Source organism: Nicotiana tabacum, chromosome 2 (assembly GCF_000715075.1).
Source record: "Nicotiana tabacum cultivar K326 chromosome 2, ASM71507v2, whole genome shotgun sequence".
NCBI classification, from domain to species: Eukaryota; Viridiplantae; Streptophyta; class Magnoliopsida; order Solanales; family Solanaceae; genus Nicotiana; species Nicotiana tabacum.
In genome coordinates, this window is record NC_134081.1 from 12068294 (window position 1) to 12092930 (window position 24637).

At 35.6% G+C, this 24637-nt stretch overlaps 1 protein-coding gene across 1 annotated transcript; it reads left to right on the top strand.

Moving 5' to 3' along the window:
• Positions 1-1678: 1678 nt before the first annotated feature.
• On the top strand, positions 1679-13709 carry LOC107814276 (lipid phosphate phosphatase gamma). Its single transcript, XM_016639658.2, has 3 exons — positions 1679-2287; positions 2838-3071; positions 13406-13709. Exons 1-2 carry the CDS (start codon positions 1832-1834, stop codon positions 3051-3053), a joined length of 672 nt encoding a protein of 223 aa, XP_016495144.1. The 5' UTR covers positions 1679-1831; the 3' UTR covers positions 3054-3071; positions 13406-13709.
• Positions 13710-24637: the final 10928 nt, after the last annotated feature.

Here is a 24637-nt window from a genome sequence, read left to right on the forward strand (position 1 = left end):
GCCGTTTCTTTTAGCTATTTTAGGAAGTTTTAGCTTATTTGAGTATTTTAACATTAGATTTCATCATTTTAATCTTCCATTATGAGTTTAGTTAGCTTTTCTTCTTCTTTTTTTTTTGCAAATTCCATTACGAGTAACTAGATTTTCACTAGGGTTGTGACCCAACCCTAATGTGTAAACCTTATGTGTGATTAATTTAATGCTTGTTTATGATTGAGTATTGATTATTTAGCTTAGTTCATGCTTCAATTTTAGAATTAATGATTGCAAATATTGATTCATGCCTATTTGACTTAGTCTCTACTTGAGAAAGAGAGACCTAGTCTAGAATAACTTGGCTAATAAGGAATTGGGTTAATTGAGAGATTGATTAGCCTAATTAAAGGGTTCGTACTAGGGATAGTAAGAACCCGACTTGAGCTCATATCAAATATTTTGTTTGATACCCATTTGGACTTGAGAAAGCCAAATTGGGCAAAATCACTCTCTGACCGAGAGGTATTGAGTGGGTAACATAGAGTTGAGAGCTATAATACACCCCAATCAACAAAACAAGTGTTAACGTCTTTATCCCATTAGTCAAACACCTAGGTTATGGTCACAACCCTAGGCCTTTAATTATTTGGGAAAACACCAAAAATACTGATTTGCTTCTAGTTTCTTTTCTTAGCTTATAATTGCTAGAGTAAAATTAGAATAAAAAATCAAAACCTATTGTGGAAGTGCAATTTAGCTATTCCTTTCGCTTTCGCCAAGTGTATACTCCTAACACCCGTAGTAACTCCCTGTGGAAATCGACCCCGACTCTTATTGGGTACTATTCTTCCAACGACCGTTTCCACTCACTATTGAGTGCAGATTGGACGTGGATCAATACACGCGCGTCACAAGCGTGATTATCACACATATTTGCCACGTCAGTTACATTGCTGTCACGTAACCATGGTCAACAGTCAAAGGGGTTTAAAATTATGCAAATGAATGAGTTGAAGTGTACAAATGGGAAACGCGTAAGTTCCTTTACCGGATTGAAAAACGAGTGCCAGTTTAAGTGGCCCGGAGGCCATTTTGCCTGCATTATAAAGCTCTTCACTTCCCTCTCGGGATTCCCCTAAGGTGACATGTGCACCCCCTTGGGACTCAACGTCCTCGCTGGGGTTTGCCCCACTATCGTACTGAGGGAGATTCAACTCATATTTGTCATGACCCAAGCCCATGACACATATTGTCCGCTTTTGGATCCAGGGCTGCAAGAATTTGTCTTTCGGGCTACGGCACATCAAATCCCAAAAGCGCGCGGACCATATGAACTTGTGTCATGCCTTATAAGCTCTTCACTTTCCTCTTTCATTCCGATGTGAGATTTGACTAACATGACATGTGCACCCCTTTTTCAAAAGCTTGTCAGCCTAGAAGACTTTTAGTCCTGCTTGACCCGCCCTCATTAGCCTGCCCTGAGCATCACAACTCAATAACTTTTGCTTAAATTCTATATTTATATTAGAAAATTTATTATATATATAAATATTTAATTAACAAGTCAATAATTAAAATGAATTGACACCCCGCTTAATACTTGCCACATTGTTCCCGGCATAGTTACAGATCTTTCACACGTGTTGTAAACACACATGGCTAGTTAAAGCTTCTTTTCTTCCTAGTCTTCTTTCCCATTTGGCAGCAACGCTTTTTAGCTGATTTCAACGATTTACAACAAACACCACCATTCCCTTCACAAACTCACGCATTTTCACTTCTCTACCTTCCCCTTCTCCCATTCTTTTAATTCTCAAAAAATCACAGATCTGACCAATTATCAGATCCTAAAGCTATGTCTCCACATCCATTGAAAGCAGTAACATTGACTCACGTTAGATACCAAAAGGGAGATCAATTAGGCCATTTCTTAGCATGGGTTTCATTAGTTCCTGTTTTCATCAGCCTTGGCGGTTTTATTTCTCATTTCATTTTCCGTAGAGAACTTCAGGGCATGTTCTTCGCAATTGGGCTTTTAATTTCCCAATTCATAAACGAAATCATTAAAAAATCATTCCAACAGGCCCGACCCGAAACTTGTGCTCTTCTTGAAGTTTGTGATTCTCATGGCTGGCCTTCTAGCCATTCTCAGTACATGTTCTTTTTCGCTGTGTATTTTACTCTCTTGACTTATAGAAAATTGGGACTTATTTGTAGAAACCAATTATGGGTTGTGCTTCTTTTGGTTTGGCCTATGGCGGTTTTGACTCTGTACTCTAGAGTCTATTTGGGTTATCATACGGTCGCACAGGTACATTTTTTAAAATTAAGTTATATATACCGTCACTGTAAATAAATTTATATTAGCAGTTTACATTTACCTGTTGTAGCTAGTAAGGTGCCTTATTTTTTTCGAAGCTCGTTTTTAAGTTATACAAAGCTCACTATTCTATGGAAGCTTACGCCTAAATATTTTTTAGGTGACACGATAGTATAAGAATTTTTTTTATACTAACCGTGTATAGAACTACACTATTTTCCTTTAGCTTTGTTTTCTTATTATGCTTGTTACTGCTGCTTTTTTCCATATTTCCTTGAGCTGAGAGTCTATTAGAAATAGGGGTAAGCTCACACTATCCTCGCCAGACCTAAAGGTAGGGGTAAGCTCACACTATCCTCGCCAGACCCCACTTGTGGGACTATTGTGGGTTTGTTGTTTGTTGTTGGTGGATAATGGATCCGCCCCTCAACCCTTATCTACTTAAATACTAGGCCTTTGTATATTATGGGGTTCGAACCTGTGATGTGCGCTTAACCCATACATCAAAAGCTGAGCTCTTATCACTAGGCTTTTGGCGCAGGTATTTGCTGGAGCTACTTTAGGAGCAGTACTTGGTGGGGGTTGGTTTTGGATTGTTAACAATGTGCTCAAGGGTCTTTTCCCTGTTATTGAAGAAAGTGCTTTTGGGAGGTTTTTTTATGTCAAGGACACTTCTCATATCCCTAATGTTTTGAAATTTGAGTACGAGAATGCACGGGCTGCAAGGAAACACGTGTCTTACAAGCGCGCTGATTGATTGATTAGTCGTCCATTGGTAAGAGATTCGTATTGCTTTGATAATCTATTGTCAGTTTAAATTTAACTATGATGGAAGCATGACTTAGTTATTGTTTTGATCTTGTGAATTTAGTAACTACTAGTGCAATGTCTTAGTTTAATTGTTGTTGTTTATATGTTTGATGACATGATCTAATGTGACTTAATTTGATCGTTTCATGATATGGTTGTCTACTTTATTCATCATGATAATTGCTTTATTACTTTTTTCTCTATATGTTAGTCTATGGATGAATAGGGCAAAATAATGGAAATTTATGGTTAACCAAAAAGCAGTTGAAGTACCTTGCTAATCATTCTGTAAGAAATTTGACATTCGTCTATCTACGAATACATTATGACTTTATTACTATCTTGAATCTTAAAAAGGTGTTATGGAAGGTTCAAAGATGATGAATGGGAGGCAACCTTGCCTCCTGATATGTTGTTGGTAGTTTCTTATGTTTGATGCAAATCTACGGTGATCCTAAGACTTCCAAGTGATCATTTGGTTACGAGGTGGGCTTAAAAGCTATAAGCAAGTATGAAATAGAAGAAAAATTGATCAAGATAGCACTTGTAAGTGAAGAGTCGAGATAAAGTAGAGAGAAAACTTCAACAACGACAACTAAACCTCAGTTCCAAACAAGTTGGGGTTGGCTATGTGAATCCTCACACTTCTCTATTTAAGCTCAACTTATGTAATCATCATATCAAATAAAAATAATTGTAAAAATGAATTAAATATATATATATATATAATTAATAGTAATAATAATATTAGAAGATCACTAACACGACTAGAACCTATTCCAAACTAGTAGATATCACCTATATGGACCTTTTTTTTTTTTTTTTTTGATGAAGTAAAATGATATCATTTTTTATTAGAGAGCATCAGGGAGATGCTAGTAGCAAAAGAGTACAAAAGTTAGTTAGCTCCATTATATGAGTGACTAAACTAAGATCAGGGAGCTAACAAAATTCAAAAAGTTGTCAACACTACTTACAGGGGAGAGAAAGTTCCAATTGAACAAATTAACTAAGCATATAGATTACAGCGAATGGGTTGGAGCTGAGATCCCATCAAAACACCTGTGATTCCTTTCATTCCAAACAACCCAAAAAATAACTGCTGGAATCATTCTCCAGATCTTCTTAATGGCTTTGTCGACTCTCCAAAAAATCCAACATTTGTATGCTTCCTTAATAAATAGAGGGACGAACCATTGCAGACCAAACATAGAAAGGAAAAAGTTCCAGATGGCTGCTGCAACTGGGCAATGCAAAAATAAGTTGCTGATAGATTCTGAATTCTGTTGGCACATGTAGCATCTGTTGGCTAAGGCTATATTCTTTCTGCATAGATTATCCCGTGTGAGAGCTGCTTCATTAAGAGCTATCCAAGTAAAGCATTAGACTTTTGGTGGTCTCCAGACATGTTTCCAAGGCCAATTCTCCAGCATACCATTCTGAGTGCATATGAGGTTGTAGCTGTCTTTGACTGTACCTATATGGATCTGTTTCTTCTATTATGCCTTATCTTTAGCTAAACGTAGAGAGAAACTACCGTGATTGAAAAGTTATTTATTATTACTAAGGAGCTGGAAACAGAATCAGAATCAGAAGGCCAATCAGAGATAAATTTTAACTTACCTTCAGTGTTGTGTCGATTAACCTAATTATTCTTATTATGCTGTCTGGTTCACTAATACAATACCAAGTCTATAAAAATTGAACGGTAAACCATAGCCTCATTAAAGCTGGAGGCACTTACTCAACTATGAGCGTCTTCTTTAGAAAGCAAAGCACAAACAATTAAAGCTGATATGACATGAAGCATAACAAGAAGCACAAAAAATCACAATTGACACAATGAACTAATCAAGTTTCAGCTTCAATAGTGTTCTTTCCTCAATGACTTACTCAACTATGAGCATCTTCTTTGAGTCGTGGTGCAATAAAAGATTAAGAACTAGTCTATATCAGTAGAAAAGGAGAGAAAAAATGAGGCAGTAGTAGTAGTTTTGGTGTTACGGAACCATTTGATCTTGTGTGTCTTCATTCTTGCATTTGAAATCATGAATATATCTGCTTGTATTTACTATAAGTGCATCTGGAGAAAAACAAAGAAGATTGATACTGTACTCCAGTAATTGAGCATGTTTAAAGTATTGAGAGATATTAGATGAACAAAACAACGGATATTCTTGTTCTGATATTAAAAAACAGTAGCTGAGCAACTTAAGATTTTGTTACTTAAGTACTGATGTTTAGATGTTACCACAATGTATACATGTGCATATATTTATTTTTTAACCGTAAAAATGCAAGTGATGACATTGTGATCCTTTGCGCACTAGTTTGGGATTGAGGTATAGTCGGTTGGTTGATTGATTGATCTTGGAAATTCCACGATACATAGCTAAGAGAAAGAAGATATGTTTTCTAGAGGCCTTTTGAGGACAATTTCTTATAGCACATGGTCAAGCGAAACCTATCTTTAGCACTCAAATCTTGTGGGCCACCTTAGCTTAACCTCTTCAAAGGTACTGCATGGGATCTCTTTCTGAAAAAAAAAGGCTGGTCTCTTGCTGGTAAATTGTGCGGTGTTGAAGGACAATGCTTCCTGCAGGAACTCTGTAGAATGTTTACCCGCACACCTAGTTAGTTTACGTCAAATGAGCCCAAAATATCTTCTGGGAAAAGGTTTAAGTAGCTCTTCTCTAAACATTTCAACCAGGAGGTTCCAAAAACATTAGCAAAGACTTGGTTTTGTCTGATACTAACTTTTATCTTCAGTTTTTCCAAAAGAAGTCCTTTGGAAGAATTCCATTTCCAAAAGCATTTTATAACGAGAACATTTATTTGGTAGAAACAATTTTTACAGACCTTCTAGGTGAAAAATTGTCTATGACAAGGCAATTTTCTGTTTTAGAATTTATCCCAAAAGAATACTTTTTTGGAGATTTCCTTATAAAAGGACTTTAAAGGAATGCCTTCCGCCAACCACTTTTAATGCGTAAACTGTGTTTTTTGACACATCCCTCTAATCTTCATTCCAAGAAGAATCTAGGATTGGAGTGGAGAAGAAATATTATCTTAGATTTGGTGGCACAAGATAGTGATCCTTTTTTTTTTTATGAAGTAAAATATATTATAAAAAGCATCAAGAAGATGCAAAAGAGCACTGTCCAGGTGCTAATACAAAAGATGATATGTTAGCTCTGTACAGATGGTCCTATGCTAGTGTTAGGGAGCTAACAAAATCCAAAAATAATTCGGGGGAGCTAATAGGGGAGAGGTTACTCCAGCTATATAACAAAACTATACAATTAGCCTTCAAGGAGTAATTTGGAGTTGCTAAACCCTCAAAACATCTTCTATTCCTTTCTGTCCAAATAGCCCAAAAAATACATCCAAGAATCATTTTCCAGATCCTGCTGATGGATTTACCAACTTTCCATCGACTCCAGCTACTATAAGCATCTTTAATACTCTCTGGCATCACCCAGTTGAGTCCTAAAACTGAAAGGAACATATTCCAGATGTCTGTAGCAACTGGACAATGCAAAAATAGATGTTTGTTTGTTTCAAAATCCTGCCGGCACATATAGCATCTATTAACTATGGGGATGCTCCTTTTGCAAAGATTATCTTGAGTGAGACATGCTTCTTCAATGCAGTCCAGCTATGACATATAGCTTTGGGGGGTAATTTTGTTTTCCAGATGAGCTTCCAAGGCCAACTGTCCACCATTTCATTTTGGCTAATATTGTTTAGGTATCCTGCTTTCACGGTGTATATTCCTTTAGTACTTGTTCCCCATACGAGTTTATTGAAAGCTGTTCATTGACCATGCATTTCTCCAATTGTTCCAGAAGGCTAAGTAATTCACGCAATTCCCAGTCTTGCACATTTCTTCTAAGGATTGGAAACCAAGAATTGTCTGCTCTATTCTGAGAGACAGTTGAATCAGGTCTGCTTGCTATTTGATAGAGGTTTGGAAAGTCATTTTGTAGAGTTGAATCCCCTAGCCACTTGTCTTTCCAAAACTTAACATTAGACCCATTATCGATTTGAAATCTGCTCTTCTGGCTAAACTTCCCTCATAGTTTGATTATGTATTTCCAAGGTCCAACCCCATGTGCCGCCCTAGAGACTTTTGTATACCAGTTACTCTGGACCCCGTGTTTTGCATTCACCACTTTCTTCCAGGTTGACTGTTCCTCTTGCACATATCTCCATAGCCATTTCATGAGTAGGCATCTGTTGTGTGTGGCAATGTTTTTGATGCCCAGGCCCCAAGAGTTTTAGGCAATGTCACTCTCCTCCATTTCACTAAATGAAACTTGTGTGATTCGCTATTGCCTTCCCATAAAAAGTTCCTTCTGATTCTGTCCAATTTCTTCTGTACCTTTGAGGGGATGGGAAAAAGAGACATAAGATAAGTAGGGATACTGTCTAGTACACTGTTGATGAGTGTGAGTCTGCCCCCCGTGGATAAGTATTGTATTTGCCATGTAGCTAGGTTCTTTTCAAATTTCTCCACCACTCCATTCCAGATTTCAGTTGATTTGTGCTTAACACCCAAAGGCAGTCCTAGATAGGTTGTTGGAAATGAGCCTATCTCACAACATAAAATATCTGCTAGCATTTCCAAATTCTGTACTTCATTAACCGGGTATATAATGCTCTTTATCATGTTGATGTGGAGGCCAGATAGGGCTTCAAATATAAGCAATGTCAGATTCAAATATTGCACATGTGATACCTCTGCTCTACAAAAAATTAGAGTGTCATCTGCATATAGCAAATGAGAAATAGTGATTGTATTTTCAGCATTGGTGCCAATTTCAAAACCTTGAAACCATTGTAATTCTCTGGCCTTGTCTAGCATTTTGCTCAACTGTTCCATGGCTAGGATGAAGAGTAAAGGGGACAGGGGGTCCCCTTGCCTGATTCCTTTTTGGGGAGAAAAAAAACCAATTGGGCTGGAGTTCACTAGGATTGAATACTTGATTGTTGTAATGCTGAACTTTATCCACTTGAGCCATTTCTCCCCGAAACCCATCGTCTTTAAGATAGTGAGAAGATATTGCCAATTTACTTGATCAAATGCCTTTTCTATATCAAACTTGCATAGAATTCCGGACTCCCCTTTCTTTTGCTTCCAATCCAGTATCTCATTGGCAATAAGTGAAGCATCTGTGATTTGTCTACCTTTTAGAAAAGCATTTTGACTCCCAGAAACAAGCTTGCATATTACAGGTTTCAACCTTTCAGCTAAATTTTTGCTGCAATCTTATATACACTGCCAATTAGACTAATAGGTCTATAATCTTTTAGTTCAATAGCCCCCTTTCTTTTTGGGATCAATGCAATGAATGAAGCATTGCAAGATCTCACCATATGGCAGTGTCGGTGAAAGTGATTCATGGCATTAATGACATCGGATTTGATTATGACCCAAGCCTTCTGGAAGAATCCCATGGTGAATCTGTCAGGACCTGGTGCCTTATCCGGAGCACAGGACTTGATGGTGGCTAGTATTTCTTCTTCCCCAAACTCTTTTTCAAGCTCCTCCTTTTCCTCCTCTGAGATGCAAGCCAAATCTTCAAAGTCGGTTGTTGGTCTCCAATGTTCAGCTTCAGAGTAGAGGTCTTCATAGAAGCCCAATATTTCCTGTTTGATCTGGTTCTTGTCCTCAATAATGTCTTCCCCCACTTTGAGTCTGTCAATGCAATTGTATCTCTTGTGACTGTTGGCCATCTTTTGGAAATACTTGGTATTTCTATCTCCCTCACTTAGCCATAAACATCTAGATTTCTGTCTCCAGGATGTTTCTTCCGCTTTGGCAATATTCTGAATTTTCATCTTTAGATCAAGCATTTTGGACTGCTCCATGGGTGATAGCAGCCTGGTCTCACTAGCCTGGTCCAGAAACATTAATTCCTCCAGTGCCTTGCTCCTCAGTGCCTTGCTCCTCTGGGATTCAATTTTGCCGAAAACTTCTCTATTCCAAGTTGATATGTCTTTCTTCAGTAGTTTCAACTTCTGGAGCAGGATATAGTCTGGAGTGCCTACCACTGAGTAGCCCTGCCACCATTCCTTAACTTTGTCAAGAAAACCTTCTACCTGCAGCCACATGTTCTCGAATTTGAAATAGGTTGGGTTAGTCTTCCATTCACCATTTTCAAGCATGATTGGCATGTGATCAGATATGACTTTGGGAAGAGCAATTTGAGATACTTTCTTGAAGCTATCATTCCATTCTGGGGAGATAAGGAACCTGTCAATTCTGGATGCTTGAATAGAATCTTCCCCTCTTGACCAAGTTTAGAAAGCCCCCTGGGGAGGAAGATCAATGATGCCCAAGTCTTGAATGATATCAGAAAATCTTGACACTGCTTTTGATCTCCTGATACAATTGTATCTTTCGCTTTCAAATCTGCATACATTGAAGTCCCCTCCTACAACCCAGTGATCACTCCAAAGGCCTCTAATAGCAGCTAGTTCACTCCAAAATACCTCTCTTTCTGAATTTGTATGAGGGCCATAAACCCCTGTAAAACACCATCTAAAATTTTCTTGGAGACCATCTAGCATGCAAGAGATAGTGTAGGATCCTTGTTGAATCCCTGAACAACTCCATTGTCTCTTGTCCCATAAGATTATCACCCCCCCAATTGTTACCACATGATTTTAATTCTGCCCAAACTGTCCACCTGTTCCCCAAACTTGAAGTGCCAGCCTATTCGACCAGTCTTCTATTTTAGTTTCCTGTAGGCAAATTACATCAGCTTTCCATTTATAAAGAAGGGACTTTAGTGTTTCCCTTTTCCCAGCATCATTCAACCCACACACGTTCCAACTCAAGACTTTTAACTTCATCCAGAGAAGGATTTGTAGTGCCTGCCCCTATCTCGCTTGTCACCTCCCTCATAATTTATCAGACATTTTAATTTTTCCATCTCCTTCTCTTTCTTTGAATTCCCCTTCTTTGACGCCTGACTTCTCTGTTTTTGTTGCAGCTGTAATTGACGCCTTTCTTCCATTCGAAGATAGTGATCCTTCTAGAGTTTAATCTGGCATAGTGATCCTTCTAGAGTTTAATCTGGCCTTGAGAGGAAAGTTCCTCTTAGAGGGGAGGGGGTGGGGGTATGCAATCTTGCTTCTTAGGAAAAATATGTCCACTTATACCTTCACTCTAAGTCTTCCCCCTTTGCCCCGGCCAAAAGGAAAAAAAGGACAGAGAAAGCCTAGGTCACAACCTTCTGAAGGAAGTGGTGGTGTAAACAAGCAACAGAAGCACGTAGAGTTTCAAAGATTTCACATTGCCATCATCTCATGAAAGGATTGTACTCATGAGAATATGCAAGTTAAGGAGTTAAAATAACACACCTAAATTTCAAGCTTGTCGATGTAAATATTTTCTGTCTCTAAGAAATCTGTGTCCTCCCTCTCAAGCTAAATCCACCAATAATTGAGCACTTAAGATGGAACAAGCAAATGCCTCTGGAGAGAATAACAAGTCTGGTACTGAATACAACAATGACTCTTGTTGTATTTCTTAACGGTGCGTTGTATAGAACTAAATGCATCATGTATAAAGAGATAAGGTTTATTCTGTAAAATACAATTATCCCTTGACATTATTTCACATAGTAGTACTTAAGAAAAAATGCCTTCTTGTTCTTTGTCTTTAAGGCATATGCTAGTGGTTCTTGCTTCCAAGACCTATGTAGATAGGATTGCCAATGCATACTTCAATAATTTGCAAAATCTCCTTCTTATCAAGAAATAAACTTACCTCATTTGGGATGTAAGACATGAGGGATTGGATTGCACAACAATATATTGTGGAAGGTTTTGGTATCTCCACCATATCCTAGTGTACTTGGGGATCTTGAGTCTCTTGACCCGTTGCCATCTGGTCATCTAGATCTATTGATTGATGCGAAGAGAAAAAATGATTTCTAACGTGTGTTAATTAGTTAAATGTGAATTAATTAAGAAAAATAACTAATTCCGTCAATGAATTAGCAAATTAGTTATATTGAGCTATCAGTTAAATGTTGATTGGGTAGTGGTCATGGCTGCTTTGACGAGGACTTCAAAGGATCACACTGTAATTTATAATAGTTGGATATTAGTTGAACAGACTTGTAAAACCTTGGAAAATAATTTACTGCGTTAACACCATTTCAATATCTTCTATACGCTTGATAGATAATTGGGAATTGAAATAAAAGGAATATTGAGCTCTGACATTTTTGGAAAACTTTCATGGGCTACTATTAGTGTAACTTAATAATGAATTTGATGACTATTGGAATAGAAGTAATGATCCATTAGGGAATTACTACAAACAAAAAAAGCATATTTCCACTTTAGTCCTTGTAAGAAAGAGCTTTTATGCAACTTATTAAAGTATGCATTGGAAGCTCTGTCATGGAGGGTCTCGCACGGAAGAACCACTAGCTTATATCTTGAAGTCAAAGAATGCCCATCTTTTGAAAGAAAGCATACTTTTTGAGCATTATCATGTGTAACAATGTCGAGGAATATTTTTATTCTCAAAGATTAGGACCCTTGTCTTATGCATTGAGCTGTGGATAAACCTAGTCGAGAAATACTACTAGAGGGTCAACTTGTACCATCTTTCTCAATGTAGACAAAGACAAGTGAGATGGAAGAAGGTACAATTTTTCTAATTTTAGGTAAACTAAGATGTCTTAATCATATATGTAGTTTTTCTAGAGAATTGATAACAGGACAAGCTGTGAATGATCATGGAAGTTTAAGATAGTTAAAATATATATGACTCACGCTTACTAATTCTTCATCCGGTAGTGCAGTGACTGCAGTCCTGTATGTCAATAGAATTATTTAAAAATGTTACTAAACAGTTAAGTTTTTAGGATATTCGACTAATAGATGTAAGGCTGAAATGAAAGTTAAAGAGGGAAGAGCGATAGCTTGACATAAACCGTTTGCTGTGGCTTGGGATTCATTAGCCAATGTAATTATGGGAAGAGATCGAAAATAATAAATAGTAGAGATTTGGAAGCTCATGAGTTAGGGCTCAAGGCTCAAGAGCAGGGGTTGGGAGACATCGGTGTGGAAACAGCATGTGGAGACTAGTGCCTGATACTGAAATCATAATAATTAGAGTAACAAAACCAACAACCTACTTGAACAACGGGACCCCATCTTCTTGGTACCAAATTTGCCAGATCCAACCTACACGCTATTGGATATGGACATTGAGAGTTCAATGACAAATGTTGGACAATTGAAGAAAGTACCACAAAGCCTAAAAGAAAATGTTAGAAATTGATGAGACAAACCTGAAGGTTCAGTAATACAGTATTACTTACTAGAAAAATACCTGAATTGGCGGAATACTCTATTTGTTGAGGAAGTCTCCAAAATCCATAATCCCAAAAGGAAAAAAAAAATCTTTAGGAAGTTCAGAAGCTTAGGTGAGCTAATATCAAAAGCTCGGATCAAGTCTTAGAGCATGGGAAATTTTGGTAAAAAGCAATATAAATTGAAGAAATGGAAATCAGTGCGCTAAGGTCAAAAGCTGGGATCAAGATTTAGACTTTAGAGTATGGGAAAATTTGGCTAAAAGCAATGTAAAAGGAAGAAATTTGTAGGAATTTTGACTGATGGTTGTTGAAAATTCTGATTTGTGGAACTCACTGAAAACTTGTCAGAATATCCTAAAAATTTGACAAGTAGATCCTCATAAAAAAAGAAATTTGACAAGTAGATGTGGAGGTTGAGGTAAATCCCAAAAACTAAAATAATTATCCGAAAGTGGCAGGAAAAGAGTACATGTGTCAGGCATGTTGACGTGTGAACTTAATTTCCGCACATGGTCTTGGGTTCTGTGGCAAGGATTTTGAGTTCTGTAGACAGGAAGTGGTAGAATTCTGAATCCGAGCCCATAAGCTCAAATCCTTGATCCGCCTCTGACTGACATGCCATAGTGCAAGTTCTATCTGATTCTGAAGACCCTTTGTTGTTTTCTATGGAGTCTAAACAATTAGGTAGATAGCGCCTCCGTCATTTTTACTTCACTTGTTGCTTGGCATAAATTTGTGTGCTCTAAAATACATATGTTAACTCTGTATGTATAAAGATTGTGCTAGATAATAGGTCATGTTTGAGTTTAATTGAATCTATGTATCTACATTTCTATGAAGCATATCTGCACCATAGTCATGTCTTTAGTTGTTTTCTTGTTCTGGTGTCCCGTTTCGTTTTGCTAGCTTCCAAATTACCATTTCTAATAACCATCTTGCTCTTTGCCTCCTTCAGAGTTTCCACAGTAATGAGGACCGAGAGAAGGATCATTTGTGGTGATAAATAATGCCTGCAACAGCTGAACCCTCCTTCTATTTGGAGAGACATGAGATATACGGAACATAGGCGTAGAACAGCCTGTCATAAGCCTAGTTCCTTGCTTTAAAAGCATTTTATAGTTTTACTTGGAATTTCATGTGTCTTAACTGATTGTACTTGTACTCTGTTTCATAAGTTTCAGTTCCAAGTTTGACAATTGTAATAGTAAGAGTAAGCAATCTCAGTGTTAGCTTTATAGAATTGAAAAGCATTTACTTGAGAATTTCCTTGTCTAATATGGGCTTTGCCTTATTTCTCTTATAGAAGTTTTTGAGCTTCTTAAACCCCAATTAAGCCCCCCTTTTTCCTTAAAAAGTCCTAACACATGAGGAATACTCAAACTTGAATAAAGCTTAATCTTTGGGATTTTTACCCAAACCCCATTTGGCAAAAGTTCATACTCATTAAGCATGTACATTCAATTATTACTGATGGGTATAGGTATTTTACCTCCACTTCCGTATTTCTTTGTCATATCTGATGTGACTATGCTTTTTTTGAGCCCAGAGACTATCGGAAACAACCTTTCTACCGTCACAAGGTAGACGTAAGGTTTGCATACACACTACCCTCCTCAGACCCCACTTTTGGGATTACATGGGTATGTTGTTGTTGTGTATAGTTATTTTACCTCTATGCTTGTTAAGATTGTTGATTAATTGTATCCAAAGTTGCTTCACTCAGTGAAAATTCAGCTGCTATAGATTACTTAAGAGATGGTGAATGTATTAGCTATAGGATTTGATGATTTGCTTGTGACACTTTTAAGACGAAGTTTTAGTGGGGATTTTAGTGAGGACATTTTTGTGGTTGTATTTAGAGATGGTTTACATTGTTTTTAGCTAGCTGGGATTGCTTATTAGAGGAAGAACCATTGGTTTTGACTAAAGCATTGCATGTGTTTCTTAACACGAGATGTCTAATTAAGATAAAAATCGATTCCACCATAATCTTTTGTTCTATGTCAAAAGGTAAATAAAATTATTTCCTGAATATGATCGTCAATTATTCATCTAAGAGTAGGAGGAAAATAAGCCTGCTGGATTATTATAAAACCTTCAAATTGGGTAAACAAGTAACACAGAAGGTTATTTCTTGCCAAATCGTTAACGATTGTGCAAGTTCATAATACCTAAGCTAGTAATATTTTAACCATAATAACCAACAAGTATTGCGGTGGAGTGGTAAGTACTCCTTTATCCTTAACCAGAGGTTTCGGATTTGAGCTTTGGGTATGGAGTCGCCTTTATTAGGGAGCACTTTGCCCCCAAATGTGGGACTTTCCGGCGCGAATCCGGATTTAGTTGGGTCCCAATGCGGGTACCGGACACCGAGTAAGAAACCAAAAATAACTATAATAAGTTAATGCGAATCATTCCAATAGATGTGGAATAATGGTAAAGATTGATCTACCATTAACCAGGGTTAGAACCTTAATATAGAATCCTCCTTGATATAGACTACCTAGCACTAGAATTCCCTATATTCAGGGGCGGCTCGACGTATTTTGGGGCCTAAAGCCAAACTTTAATGAGGGGCCTTAATGTTTTAATTTTTTTTATTATTTGAAGTCAATTTTCTAGCTTTTTAGATGTAAAGTTACTAATAATTTTCTTATAATCAATTTCTCCTAATAAGTCTTTCTCAATTGACAATATAGCTAACTCATTTAATCTCTCTTGAGACATTATATTTATAGGAGTTGAATTATCTATTTCATTCATAAGCATCAATGTATTTTTTTGAGGATCTATTTTTTACTTGTCACTTGTTCTTTTTCTACTTAAATATTATTAATTTTAGAATTATCTAACTCAACCGAATTACTAACTTGCTCATCTAGAGAACACTCTCCCAAATTTTCTGATTCAATAAAAATTTATCAAGAGCACATTTTTGAGATTGTATTAGATTTTGAATTCTTCTTCTTTTCTTGAATTTTTCATAACCAGATTCACACTTTCTATTTGACATACTTATCTTCTAATAAATAATCTAAAAATGCACTAAATAGCAAAATATTAAATTTTAGATGAGAAAATAATAAAAAGATAGAATAAATAGCAAAATATTAAATTTTAGATGAGAAAATAATAAAAAGATAGAATGATAGAACCTGATTCAAGAACGGATAGCTTGATATCAAGTTAAATTTTCTGCTCGAGTATGCTTGTCGTAAGACTTGAATTATGAAAATAGAACAAACAAAAAGCACCCCACTATTTCTTGAATCAATACACTGAACTCTGAAGTCTGAAACTCCACAATAATGCTTGATCTTTGGCTATTGAAGAATGGAGTCATGAATTGATTAATTGAAGAACAAAGTAAAAAATAATAAAAATATTATATAGTGGCATAGTGCACACGTTGTTTTCACTTTGCTAGACAAAGCTGTGCTCGAGAAAGTTGTGGTCCACTATCTCAAATTTGTGTTCTCTTTTTATGCAAACTTCCCACGTATTGTTTCACTTTATAGTTTTTTTTAATTATTTTATTTTATTATATATATATATATATATATATATATATATATATATATATATATATATATATTAGGTATCGCCCAAAAATGGTCCCCATAAATGTGGGGTCTAAAACAATTGCTTTACCCGCTTTATGGACGGGCCGCCCCTGCCTATAATGTGCTTTTTAACGGTACAAATTCGAATTACTCAAACTAAAGAGCTTGCGCAGCGGATGATAAACAAAAAAGAGAGTACAAACCAAATAGATTTGTTTTGGATAAATAAACAGGTTTTAGCTTCAACAGACAAATTTTAAATAGCACAGACGCATTCGTCTAGATAAATAAATTGCTTCTTTTAATGACTTTGCATATGTATCTTTAACATGAACAATGCTAAGGAATCGCTCAATAACTTTACCCTCTTTGTTGACATAACGTAAAATAAGCGCCATTTGTTCCTTATGAGAGACATCCTTAGACTCATCAACCAATATCCCAAAGTAATCCTCGTTCAAGTCTTCAACAATTATTTTCAATGTTTCTTTCGCACAAGAACTCACAATATCTTTTTGTATATTTGGACAAATCATAATGTCATTTTTTGGAGCATTTTCTAACACAACTTTCTTTACATCATTCTTCTTATTTGCATACCACTTTAAGAGATCCAAGAAGTTGCCTCTTCTGGTAGAAGTTTCACGTTCATCGTGACCCCGAAAAGACATTCTTTCTTTCAAAAGATACCTTGCAACATCAATTGAGGCATTCAGGCGAACCCGATACTCACTTTTCGTTTTCTCAGATTGCTTATCAAAAGATGTTAAAATAGATTGTGCTTGATTCGATAAATCCAGCATCATCTTCAAACACCGATTATGAACACTATTCACTTCACCCACATGTGCGTTAAACCTCTCTATACCTTTATTCCAAGTCTTAAAATCAACTTTTGTAAAAGAATCACTTACTTTTTTTCCCATATCCTCCTATCTCATTTTTAAACAAATAACAACATAAGCAAAATGCTGCATCTTCTTTAATACTGTATTCTAACCATCCAGAATATGAAGTTTTAAACCATTCCGGATTAAAATGACGCAATTTTTCACCAAAATTTATTTTTGGAAAAATAAAATTGCGAGGCCGACAAGGCCCTTTTTGAATGTAATGTCTTCTCACTTGGTCACGCAGATTAGGAGGAAATTCTGAAATTTATTTTCTTTCATCAGGATCAGGTTTAAATAGATTCTGATCCAATATAATATTTTTGTGTGATGGTTGGGAAGAATTGACATTATCATTAATCACTGGACAGGAAGGAGAGCTTAGCGAAGGAGAACTAGAAGTAGAACCTGAAGAGGTTTGCGGCTTGAAAAATCTCTTGATCATATCAAGTCTCACTAAAATTCCCTACAAATCATAAGACACAAATTAAATATTACAGATGAATATAAGAGGAAAATAGTTAAGAAATATTATTTTATATAATATAATATAAGAGGAAAATAGTTATAAAAAAAAAAAGATGAAGGAAGGAGAGGACCTACAATGGATCACTGCTTGTCTTTGATAGGCAACAGAAGAAAAGTCAAGATTGAAGAAGAACGAAGGTCGAAGAACCAGTGGCTTGCAAGATTGAAGAAGAACGAAACCCTAACTCTTTTTTTGTTTTGGGGACTTTTTGAGGTGGTTGTTTCTTTTTAGGTTCACTTTAGTCATCTATTATTATTAAAAAAAATAGACTAAAGTGGAAGTTGTACTAACTTGACAGAAAGGCAATATTTGTCTGTTTGATGTTTTCCCTTAGTAGAAGTACTGCTCAAAAATTTTAGTTTTTGTCTGTTTAATAAAAAGGACTTATGGGGACTCGAACTTGCATCAACAAGAAGGGAAGCGGGCCACATTTGGGTTCCAAGATTTACCATTGGACCAGAAATGTATTTTGGAACTAGGTTCCCATATAATTATTGTTATATATTCAATAGATTTCTTAATACAAATATAGGATCTACACAAAAGCTACTGGGTTCCCGAAAACCCATATATAATACTGTATGTCCGCCCCTGTCAACCGACCCCCTTCGTCGAAAATTACATTGTATAGCTTGGTAAATTTTTTTAAAATATATATATATACTATATAATGACACCCCTTGATTTCTTGATGAGTTTATTTATTTATATTTTGACTCCCCTTAACGAAAATCCTGGCTCCGCTACTGGCCGGTAGAACTTCATTTCCAGACTTCGAGCCAAAAGGAAATTACAATTGCTGAGCAACAAGCACGTCCTGTCCTCTTTTTCTGTAAATTGATTTATCGTACAATTATTTTCGACTTAAATTTTGGTTAACTTTTACGGTTTGGTGAATGGAGTTTTAGTAGAAAGTTTCATTTCCTGAAATTTTCAGTCTTTGGCTTTTAGATGATTATTTCTAAATTCCTTTTCAAAAAAAAAATATTATTTCTAAATTCTAATCAGCCTAAGAGTGGCATGTGGGTCGGGCCCAGTCCTAAGTGAGCTTTGCGGGCCCAGTCCTAAAAGGGCCGGTTCTAGGCGGGCTGGTCCTAAGGGGTCCCGGGCTTCGCGGGCTTTTTGTTGGAACCGGCCCGGGACCACGAACTAAAGGTCCCGGGCCTAAGCGGGCCCAAGAGGACCTAAGTGGGCCCAACGGATACTTTCTATTTTTTAAATTTTTTTTATACAAGTTAGAGAAAAAAAATAGTAATAAAAATATCTAAGGCAATTCCTTGTAAATTATATTATAGAATTGTCACCTAAATATATATATATATATATATATATATATATATATATATATATATATATATATATATATATATATATATATATATATATATATATATATATATATATATATATATATATATATATATATATATATATATATATATATATATATATATATAAGATATAAAAAAAGACAAAAATATTTTAAAGAGATATTCAAAGCAATGCGTTCTAATTTTATTATAGTATTAAAAAATTATGGCAATATCTTTCTTAGTCTTCCTCCCCCTATGGAATGAGCACAACAAGGTGCTAATACCACCATTGAGAAGAAAAAGAAACTAATCAAGATGTGCCCAAATACAAGTTACATATTAATTTGCATGGTATCTCTTACAAATTTCATAAATCCTTCAAGGTCCAGAGAAATTTCCGTTGGTGGTGGCGGAAAAGAAGCTTGGTCATCACCGCTTCCAGACGAAGTATCATCCTCCGCAAGTTCAGCTAGCATTTCTTCGTAAGCTTCGTCTACCTCTGGTTGTGATTCAGCAAGTCTAAAATTTCTTCTTTCTGAACGGATCCAATCTCTGAAAAGTACTGATTTTTTCAAGCTCTCCCTCATAGACGCTCTATAATCACCAAGTTGAAGTCTTGCTTGACTGAAAGCGCTCTCTGATGCCACTGTTGAAGCTTGAATAGTTAAAATATCTCGGGCCATCCTTGAAAGAATTGGAAAGTATTTTTCTTTGTCCTTCCACAATTCCAAAATATTAAAGGAGCCGTCGGGATTCACTTCCTCAATTCCATGTGACAAATAAACTTCAAGCTCATTTAGTTATGAAAATTCACTAGTACTAGAACCTTGAGAACCCCTGAACCCTGTCCAAGCACTAAGTGCTCTTACTCCCGCAGTTCTTTTAGATGATTAAGAACTAGAAGAAGAAGGAGTTAGAACATTTGGTCTAGCATGATGTAATGCAACTTGATAAGCATTATAAATTGTTTGAACATTTATTTTAATTGAGGCTATTGCGTCCGGAAGTTTAGACAACTCCTCATCTTCAAGTGCTAAACTATTATAAACAGTTTCATACCAAAATTGAGGACCTCCTAATTTCATAGTAGGATTTAACAATACAGCAACACAGTAAATAGGGGGAATAGGGAAAAAATATTTTTTAAACTTTTTTCTCATAGAATTAATAGCAAGTTGATAAATTTTCCCACCCTCTGAAAAATGATCAAATAAATTTGCAAGTTCTGCAATATAAACTAAACAGTTAGAAATAGTAGGATAATATTGCCCAAAAAATTTATTTATAGCAATATGAAATTTTTCTAAAAAATCTACAAGCATTTTAACTTTAGCCCAATCCACATTTATAAGGTGCTCATCATCATCACTTACATGAGCATTAAACGTTGAGTTTATGGGGTTTCTATATTCATATGCAATAACTAAACTTTCATACATGTAATTTCATTTAGTCGGATAAGGTTTAGGAACCTTTCTTTCTCTTAGGCCAAATCCATCGCATCTTTTAAAATATTCTCTAAGTCTACTTCTACGGTTTGAATAAAAAAGCCAATTAAGAGCCATTTTAGCCTTTTTAATTTCAATATTTAAAATTCGCATACCATCACCCACAATTAAATGGTAAATATGACAAATATATCTAACATGAAAAGTATTACTAAATGCAGAACTTAGTGTGGTGGTAAGCAAGGCTACAGCATTTGTGTTACTAGTAACATTATCCATTAAAACTGATATTATTTTATCATTAATGCAAAAATATCTACAAATATCCGTAATCGTGCTAGAAATAAACTGCCCTGTGTGACGTGAATTAATTATTCTATAAGCAATAATGCGCTTTTGCATTATCCAATCCTCATCAATCCAATGACTGGTAACAGTAAGGTAATCACAGTCATTATCACTTCTACCAATATCAGTTGTAATAGCAACACGATAATTTATATGAGTAAATAAATAGCACAAATATTATTCATATTCATGTTTATATTTATAAATATCGCTCTTTACGGTTGTGCGAGGAAAACCTTTATAAGTAGGATTATAAACTTTTCTAATATAATGCCCAAAGTGAGGGTTAGAAGGAAAACTATAGGGTAAGCACATAACAGTAACCATTTTTGCCAATTCTTCCCGATTTTTTTTGGATCATAATATAAAATACCACCGGTAACAGTGTTAATTTCCGGTTTAAATTGATTTGACCTGGTACTAAGGTCAGCCTGACTAGGTGCACTTGTCCCCTCGGCCAAAGCTTTCATACGAAAATATCTAGCTTTATCTTGAGGGTGTAACAATATGTGTCTAGTCAAACTTCCCGTCCTCCTCCCCCCTCGACTTCCAACATATTTAAAAACTAACTCTTTGCCACAAGTTTTACACTTAGCCCTATTTTTTTCTCTTAGTTGAGTAAAAAAGGCCAAACAAGAGAGGTTTCTGCCCGTTTAGAAGGTTGTCTAGAAAAAGTAGGGGCATTAACATGAGGGTCAGACGGGGCATCATTTGGATTATTATTAGTTGGGTTAACTTCAGGAGCAGGACTAATGGGTGTATCGTCATCCGGTTGTGTTTCATCAAAATCTATTTCTTCATAATTATTTTCATCAATAGTTGAATTACCATAAAGAGCATTCATATATTCATGGTTTAATTGTTCATCGGGTGCAATATTATGGTAAAATTGACTCTCGGTAAATTGTAATAAACTATTATCGCTATCAAGAATATGAGGTGTAGGACGGGTAATAGGTTTGGGTCGGGGAGCCGGGAGAAGTAGAGGAGGAACAGATTGGCCACTAGATTCACCACTCTTGGATTTTCCCTTATTTTTACTAAATATTTTTTTTAAGGAATAAACCATCTTAATTAATCAAGCAAAGTAAATAAAACAAAAAAAAATTATAATATTAAAACTTAAGAGTTGGAACGAGTTTACTGAATTGACGAACAACTTGTTGAAAATTAATTATCGTTGAAGACTTGAAAACTTCAATTCACCAACTTCACAATTTTGCACAAAATGTAACAATTAAGTAAGCAATTATAGAAGAATATTAGAGAGAGATTGAGAGAGATTGATGATTTTGTGAGAAAAATAAAAGAATGACGGGGTATTTATAGTTGAAAATAGGGAAAAAGTATAATTATAAAAAGTTTGGGGTTAAAACAAAGTTTGGGGGTTAAATGACTATTTTGCAAATAGCCAACGACTATTTTGGCAGACCAAACGGCTAGTTTTTAAATGGCCAAACGGTCAAATTTTTTTTTTTAAAAATTATCCGTTGGGCCCGAATAGGCCCGTTTAGGACCGCTTGAACCGGCCCACTTCTCAGCCGGTCCCGGTCTCGCGGGCCTCCCCTATAGGACCGGCCCACTACCCAGCCCACCTCTCTACTGTCCCGATTCTATCCGGTTAGAACCGTTTAAGCCAACCGCCCATTTGGGCTTGCGGTCCTGGACCGATCCCGGTCCTAACCGGCCCACATGCCACCCTTAAATCAGCCTTTGGAGTTTGTATGAAATTAGTTAAAATTCGATTAGTTGTTAAACGCTCGCTTATTATTGTTGATCACTTCACTCTTTTAAAAATATGTGATAATTGATCGGAATTTAATTTATGATGTTGATTTGAGATATCTAATATAATCACTGCTAAACACAACTACGTGGCCATTTTAGTGTGTCTGTTTATTACAATTCGAATTAATTATCAATATACTAAGAGTAGTATTGCCGTTGGATGAGGTTAAGTGGGCGTTTGGACCTAAGAATTATAAAATTCTATTAGAAAAGTGAATTTTTTTTTTTTAAAAAATTGTATTTGAAAATAAGAGTTATTTGGACATGAATATAATTTTAGGTTGTTTTTGAATTTTTGTGAGTGATATAAGTGAAAATTTTGAAAAATAATTTTTTGAAAATTTTTAAATTTTCAAAAAATTCTAAAATTCATCTTCAACTGAAAATTAAAAATTTTATGGTCAAACACTGATTTCGAAAAAAATTCAAAAAAGTTTAAAAAATTCTTATATCCATACGGGCTAAGAAGTTCAAAATTACACTTTAAAAGGGACATCAACAGTTGTGGATAGTAGATATAGGGTTTCCATAGTAAGGGTGGGGTAGGGAGAACCATATCACGTCCCACTGTCATCTACAGAGGCATAGATTGTATAAATTTGGCCAAACCCAATTCCTAAAATTGGCTTCGCTTTTCATATCGTATCTTTTCATTTTGACATTTCAATTCATTCTCCGACGTGCCACTTAAACACAAAATGTTCATCAGTCAAAAATATGAAGAGGGTGTAACTCTCACACGATTTATGTGGCAAAGTAACCAATGGAACAATGACATGTGACTTTTGTTACCAAATAATTTCAAAATGGATTTTGAGCAAAAAAACAAAAGAAAAAGAACTATTTTCAATCAGCCCCTCCGTCATTTTCTCCGCCCACCCCACCCTCTGGTTCCATCATCATCTTCCCACAATCACAAGAGCTATCACCACTAAAATTTTCATTGGCTTTAATAGAATTAATTAAAATCTAGTATAGTATTAAAATGAGTTTAACTCTTTAACCAAAAGAATGACTCACAACAAAACTCTAATTAATTTGCACCCGCATGATTTTGCTCGCATAAGAGTTACCAAAAATCAGTTTAACTCTTGATGATGTAAGGAGAATTCTTCTAGCGAAGGATGGAGATTTTACAGAGTATTTGACGGCAAATCTCTGGGTCTCTATCGCCGTTGATGTCTTTGAAAGTGTAGATTGCAGAAGTGCACTTGTGATGGACTTTGTACTCTTTTCCGTCATTTCCGTGACCGAGAACCTTAAGCTTTTTGAGTTCTGAAATAGTTGTAGTAGAAGTGGAAAAAGTGGTGTTGGCGGCAGAATTGATAGGGGAGATGGAAGGAGGAAGTAGAAAGATAAAAATTTAAAAAGCAAAAAAAATTCAGCTTTCCACGTGCTCAAAACAGGTGTAAATAACACAATGTGATAAATTAGCATTTTGGGTTTAAGTGGCACGTGAGAGAATGAGTTGGAGTGTCAAAATAAAAAAGATCGAAGTAAAATTGTCAAAATGAAAGCCAACTTTAGGGGCCGCTTATAGGTTTGGCCTATAAATTTCATATATTGTTGTCATCCATAGGAGCATGAAATGATAATATCCAATACTTTCTAACACACAGGAAAAACTGAAACTAAGTAGGTGGTTGGACATAAAAAATATAATTTTTTAAAAAAGTAATATTTGAAGATAAGTTAAAAAATAATATTTAAAATTATGTTTGAACATGTATTTTACTTGAAAAAATGTTACAGTTTTGTAAGTTGGGGAAAAAAGTTCTTCTGATTTTGAAGAGCTTATTTTTGAAAAAAATTCAAAAACTTTGTAAAATTTTATGGACAAATACATTTTTGAAAAAATAAATTTGAAAAAAAAGAAAATTTTTTAACGGACAAACGGGGCCTAAATCTTGGTATGTGGAAATAATGTTGCCTCTTAACTAAAACTTGTGCATGCTCTGCGTATGGTTTGGAAAATAAATTAACTCTCTTGATATTATACAAGAGTGTGAGTCTGCACTGGCAAATGTCCTAAGACAGAGGCGGAACTAGCCTATTAGGTATGGGTTCGATCGAATTCATTCACTTTTGCTTAAATACTATATTTTGTATTAAAAAAATTATTAAATATGTATAAATATATAATTGCGAACCCGGTAATTAAAATGAGCTATAATTCCGTAATAATTCAAAACCCGTAAATTTTAAATTCCGACTCCGCCTCTATATGAAGATGATCATTATTGCTTCAAGATGGCCACTTTTTTGTTGTCTTAGCGTCCGTTCTTTTTGTTTTGTTCAAAGCAGGCTA

Bases quoted from the DNA above. Each gene is read 5' to 3' on its own strand.
- LOC107814276 (XM_016639658.2), top strand. From the start codon at position 1,832: ATGTCTCCACATCCATTGAAAGCAGTAACATTGACTCACGTTAGATAC. The intron at 2,288-2,837 runs GTACATTTTTTA...CTTTTGGCGCAG, and splicing joins GTTATCATACGGTCGCACAG to GTATTTGCTGGAGCTACTTT.